This window comes from Asparagus officinalis, chromosome 8 (genome assembly GCF_001876935.1).
Source record: "Asparagus officinalis chromosome 8, Aspof.V1, whole genome shotgun sequence".
Taxonomy (NCBI): domain Eukaryota; kingdom Viridiplantae; phylum Streptophyta; class Magnoliopsida; order Asparagales; family Asparagaceae; genus Asparagus; species Asparagus officinalis.
Window position 1 is genome coordinate 64,425,771 of NC_033801.1, and position 6,134 is coordinate 64,431,904.

General features: G+C 34.5%; 1 protein-coding gene across 1 annotated transcript in view; it reads right to left on the bottom strand.

Moving 5' to 3' along the window:
* Positions 1-5,887, bottom strand: part of LOC109822828 (branched-chain-amino-acid aminotransferase 5, chloroplastic-like) — a 48,028-nt gene extending 42,141 nt beyond the window's left edge. Inside the window, exons 1-4 of the mRNA XM_020389085.1 lie at positions 5,711-5,887; positions 4,951-5,146; positions 4,776-4,861; positions 1,765-1,939 (exon numbers count right to left, since the gene is read on the bottom strand). Of these exons, the coding sequence (XP_020244674.1) occupies positions 1,765-1,939; positions 4,776-4,861; positions 4,951-5,064 (375 nt within the window). The 5' untranslated portion in view covers positions 5,065-5,146; positions 5,711-5,887. The remainder of the gene's footprint in view (positions 1-1,764; positions 1,940-4,775; positions 4,862-4,950; positions 5,147-5,710) is intronic.

Here is a 6,134-nt window from a genome sequence, read left to right on the forward strand (position 1 = left end):
GACTCATACCTTTCGGGAACAGTCACTAAAATCTTATCAACCACTCTTTCATTTGAAAATATTTCACCAAGCAATCTAATTTGATTGACAATAGCCATAACCTTACCGACATACTCTTTGATGGCCTCACCTTTCTTCACCTTTTGCATCTCAAATTCCCTTTTGAGATTCAGAACTTGCATCAATTTTGTTTGATCGTTACCCTCGAACTCTTCCTTTAGCATCTACCACGCCTCCTTAGGTGATTCACAAGTCATTATACTTGTGAAGATTCCGTCCGACATGGCCGAATGAATACAAGAGATGGCTTTTAGCTTCTTTGCTTTTTCTTCGTCATGCTTTTTGATTTAGTTTAGGGTTGGATTTTGTGGAACAGGGGTCGGCTCATAGTCATTCTCAACAGCCTCCCATAAACTCAAAGTTTTTAAATGAGATTTCATCTTGATAGCCCAAGATTGATAATTGTCTCCATTGAGGATGGGGTATGGAAGCGAAAAATTATTGGATGCCATTAAAAAACAAAGGTTGATCACTCTATATATTTTTTAAATCCTCACAAACACAAGAAAACTGGAGTTCTGATACCATATTGAAAAAAAGAGGAGAAAACAAGAATATAAGTTTGATTAAAGAAAATATTTCATTTACTCATGTCATGCTAACAGAGAGAATGGCCAAATATATAGGCCTTACACTAACTTAAACTCCTAGAAATCAGTAACAAACAATTCAAAAAACACATGACAATTGACTAAGTAAACAACTAAACCACTGCTAACATACTATCCTGAAAAATAGGAAACAACCTAATAACTAATTTTGAATCAGTTATTCAACAATTTTTAACCCACAAAATAATATTATAGCAATTTTAGTTCTCATCCTCATTCTCATATAAATTATCAATTCTAATTTATTATATATGTGTATAAAAATATTTATATAGCCGTGTTCCCGTACCCTACTTTTTACAAATTTGTCGTGTTTCATACCCGTACCCGTGTCCATACACATACCCGTGCAACCTAGAAACCAATTAACCTTCATTTATATTAGTTTTAAATTTATTTTGTATTTCAAAAGTTTAGTGTGCCATGTAAGTTGCTATATTTTGCAGTAACTTGCCATATTTTTGTTTCAACTCGTTAAGTAGACATGTATATTTAAATCAAAGGTATAAGGGCATAAGTTGCTAAAGCTTTTGCAACTTGGTATATTTTTGTTCTAAGTGGTTAAGTATAATCTATTACTATAATTTAAGAAAAGCCACACTTTTGGCTCTAACCCTATGTCAAGATTTAAAAAAATTCAACATTATTAAACCATTATTTTTTCTATTCCACACTAACAGTGTGGCATCAGGAACTATGTACAGATTTTTTACCTATAAACCCCAAAGTTTTACAGCCGTTTATTTGTAAATCCACTTACTTCCAAAAAGCGTTTTTTGCCTATAATTCAAACTTTTATCACCATTTATTTTTAAACCCGTCCACAATCAAAATAATTCTTAAATCTAAATTACTCCAACAAGTTAATTAAAAAACTTAGTTGTAGTTCAATTGTTTGGTATATAGTGTTAATTACTATATTTCGTTGTGGCTTTCAATATTTTGTTGTGTCTTACTAAAAGTACACTATATATTTTTAAACCAAATACCTTAAACCATTATTTCGAGTTTTTCCATGCTAATGTCGCAGCATCGCGTGGATCAATTTTGTTTGTTTAATGACTAACAAAGACAAATAACATGTGCCACTAACCTGCCCATAATTTAGAACACCAGATGATGGGTTCAACTCGATGGGTCCAAAACGCTGCAATTCACCCTTGGAAAATGCTCCATTTTGAGAGCATTTTGCAATATACATATAATCTGTTGGCACAAGTCCAAATCCAAGATTGTCCCAATTTATATCAGCCAACTCAGAGGCTTCCCTGTTGGATTCCAATTAAACGCATCAAAATTTGCCATAAAGTGTCATTGAGCTTGTAAGAATGAAAATTACATTTTAGCAAATAATCATAGCCTAGATAAGAATTGTAGAATAAATGACTTCAATGTATTTTCTTAGCAGCAATCTAAGTGGTAATACATAGGAAAGTCTGTACTAGGATTAAGTGTTGTGTGTTGTATTTGATGTTCAAGAATGCTAATGGATTCTTAAAACAAGCCTAACTATAATTGAAGTCCTTTTTTCTATAATTCTTATCTAGGCTGTGTTTATTTGCAGAAATGTAATTTTGTTATACAGACCCAACCAACATAGGAAAATGAGATTTCAGCAAATAAATATAACTCATATAAGAATTATAGAAGAGACGACTTCATTGTATTTTCTTAGTAGCAATCTGAGTGGTAATATTGATGCAGGACATCAACCACATAAGAAAGTTTATACCATGATTAACTGCTGCATGTTATGTGTGGTGTTCAATAATGCTAATGCATTATTGAACTAGGATTAAGTGTTGCGTGTTGTATGTGATGTTCAAGAATGCTAATGGATTCTTAAAACAAGCCTAACTATAATTGAAGTCCTTTTTTCTATAATTCTTATCTAGGCTATGTTTATTTGCAGAAATGTAATTTTGTTATACAGACCCAACCAACATAGGAAAATGAGATTTCAGCAAATAAATATAACTTATATAAGAATTATAGAAGAGATGACTTCATTGTATTTTCTTAGTAGCAATCTGAGTGGTAATATTGATGCAGGACATCAACCACATAAGAAAGTTTATACCGTGATTAACTGCTGCATGTTATGTGTGGTGTTCAATAATGCTAATGCATTGTTAAAACAGACCCAACTATAATTGCATTAAATATTGTGGTTTTAGTAGTTAGTACATAGTTGCATACTTACATGGAAGGTGGATCAATCTGATTCATTAAAATGGGAACAGGAACAGAAATAGGAGCGTAGTATGCCAGTTACTTAGAATAGGGGATGAGAGGTAGGCTCATACAGTATGTTACGGAACATGACTTCATGTTTGGTTTTAAATATAGGAATTTGAGTCTCTGAAAGAGTCAAATTCAAGAAATATGTTAGTTGATATCTGCAATGATAAAAGAACCTTGGAACTCATGCTGCAACTAATGTATGCACACTTTATTTGCTCAAATTCTCACTCTCTTTATTCTCAAAAAATGATTGTCCTTTCCAAATTTTAACCGGTCGCCAGAGTTGGCTAACTAGGTTACATTCCCCCACAATCCAGATGATTAAAACTTTTCGATCCAAGATGATAGAACCCAGGTCATGGTTCCAGAGATTGCCGCATGTTCCATGCAACTATGAGTTAGTATATAGAAAAAATAGAGAAAATTTGTTTAGTCGGAACACTGTGATTTTATTCCATTTGCTTTACTACAAATAAAACAAGACTATCCCTCTCCTCAATGAAGTCATTTCTGCAACAAAACATGGTATCAGGATAAAGTTTCTAACTCTTGAAATTCTCTCCTAAAGCCTGAACCTCGAGTTGTCAAAGGGGCTACTGTCGGAGCATCATCTCCGCACTTTCCTCTTGTTGGCTTCATCGTCTTCCCACCTTGTCTCTTGAAATTTTCTCTCCCTGACAGTTTGACATCTTCACAAAGTTATTCCCCTCTCATTGTCATCTTTGCAAGCTTAAGAAAAATAATAAGGTGTCCACTCCCACGTCCCATTTGACACAAAAATTGTGAATCTCGTGGCTTATATATAGGACCTGATGAAAAGACCAAGAACTTCCATGCCAGCCGTGGAGACCATATGTGTACATGTAGGACTCGATGGCATGTTATATGAAAAAAAACTGCTTTCTCGCAGAGCAATTATTTGTAAGAGCATATCATTGTTAAGAGAATACACTAATTGAAATACTGTTGATGATTTGATCAACTTCCTTTTATCTATTATTGTTGATTAAGTTTTACTTCAACAATATTCCAACTAATATATCCTCATGTCTCCAAGTCTGAGACTCTACTATATATCTCCATGTCCAAGACCCTACTACATGTCTCTACGTACCTCACTACATGTCACTATATCTAAAACAAAAGATGTGTAATTCTGTGAGTCTCCAGACTGCAACGGTAAAAGTGAACCGCAAGAAATATATGTGAAGTTTGTGCATGTTTTCTTGAACGCAAGAAACTTGAAATTGTTTAGTTCTGCCTACTATGTTACTCGACAAAGTTTCAGCTGATGTTATTGGTGATAAATTTGCAAAAAATTAGAAACGATATAACTACTTAGTATAAAGCATGAAAATTGTCTTCTTCTATTCAAATGATCAACTTGATTATATTTTCATCAAGCATCATATATAAGTTTCTTGCTTTTATGAAACAAGGTAGGCATCTACAGTTCATACAACACAGGACCTGAGATATATAATGGTTTGCATGAACAATTCAAGATTAATGTAGATAGAGCCTAAATTTCTTTGTTGAGCACGTTCATTAATCAGCAAGTTTGTAGTTAACAAAATCTCAAACTAACTTTAGAAGTTTAACCTTAATCATGCATTATTGCTCCTATGAAATGGAATATTTTCTACTAGTTATTTTTGTTGACTACATTTGTAGTTAGCAGTTGAAACTATCAAACATAAAATAGTACATGATACATTATTGATAATCTCAAATTCATTTGAAATTATCATTTATCAAAGTCGTCAAACTCAATTGATTAAGCTTGATCCAATGATGAAATCACAAAAGAAACAAAAACAATTGAATTAAATTTATGGAAAAAAACTTAAAAAGGCTTACGTGTAAGTCGTCGCCTCAAATGCTTGGCAATTTGTGCTTGAAGTCTCTAGAACAGTCAAAGGCACGAAATGTTGTCGACTCTTAATCTACCAACAAAAATAAAAAGATGAAAAAAAAAATCACAAGATCATACCAAAGCGCAATCTTTTGATCTAACCAACGAAGAAACCCTAACCTTGAGAAAAGAAGAAGAGGAGGAGGTAAGATTGAGATGAAGCCTGGTGTCTAAGAGAAGGGCACGGCCATGGCTAACGCCCAGCTGAGAAGAGAGGACCAGAGACCGCTCCATTGACCTCCGATGCTCTTTAGAGAAGGGAGGGGGTGGGGGTGGTTTGCAGTTTTTATGAACGTGTCTTTACCCCCAATGGCGGCTGTAAATTCAAACAAATAGATCAACCTTAAGAATCAACTTTAGTAAACACATAAAATTGTTAGCTATCTATCATATGCTGTTCATCCTTGATGAATACCTAGATCATCAGCACAAAACAAATACCTAGCTAACCTAAATAAATATGTATAATATATTGTTCATCCTTCTATTATCCTTTAACTCAAGAAGAAACTGCATCAAGGACCTCCATAATCCTTCTATTATCCTTTAACTCAAGAAGAAACTGCATCAAGGACCTCCATAATCAAATTACTACATCAATACACCTTCAGCAGATCTAAATCAGGTCAAGAAGATATTTCAACTAAAAAAATCAACAAATTTGCACAAAATCATCACTTAAAACCTTAAATCTAACAATATTCTATCAGGTCTACAACAAATACAACGAAATGTCCCAGATCTGTTTAAACTAAGCAACACAAATCCTAAATTACCTCAAAATTATTTTCCTCTTGCACCGAAATTTCAGCTCAGAAGTTCAAATAGATCGAGAATAGACGAAAAACTAAAGAAATAATAGAGAGATTAGGGTTCACACCAGAAATTGGAAGGAGAACCACAAGGAGATGGATTCGTTCTCTCCGAGGGTTTGGAGATGAATCGTTGAGACTACTTGGTACTAGCGGGCGAAGTGGGGTGGCGGGTGGCGGCGGCTGCAGGGTGAGGTTGGACTTGGGAGACTTGGAGAGAGTTAGCGTTTAGATGTCTTGAGAATGAGCGATTTTATGAAGAACAGGTCGGGTAATGGGTATGGGTTACGGGTTAAAATCTTAATGTTAAGCCAGCGGTCGGTTCGAGCGGTTCGGTTTGAAGAAATTTTAGCTCGACCTGAAGCGATTTATAAATAAAATCAAACCGAACCGTTAATTTTCTATCGGTTCGACCGGTTTTTCCGGTTTGGACCGAACCATGCAGCCCTATGGCACATCCATCTCCAATTGCAAACGGCCTTACGTGCATGC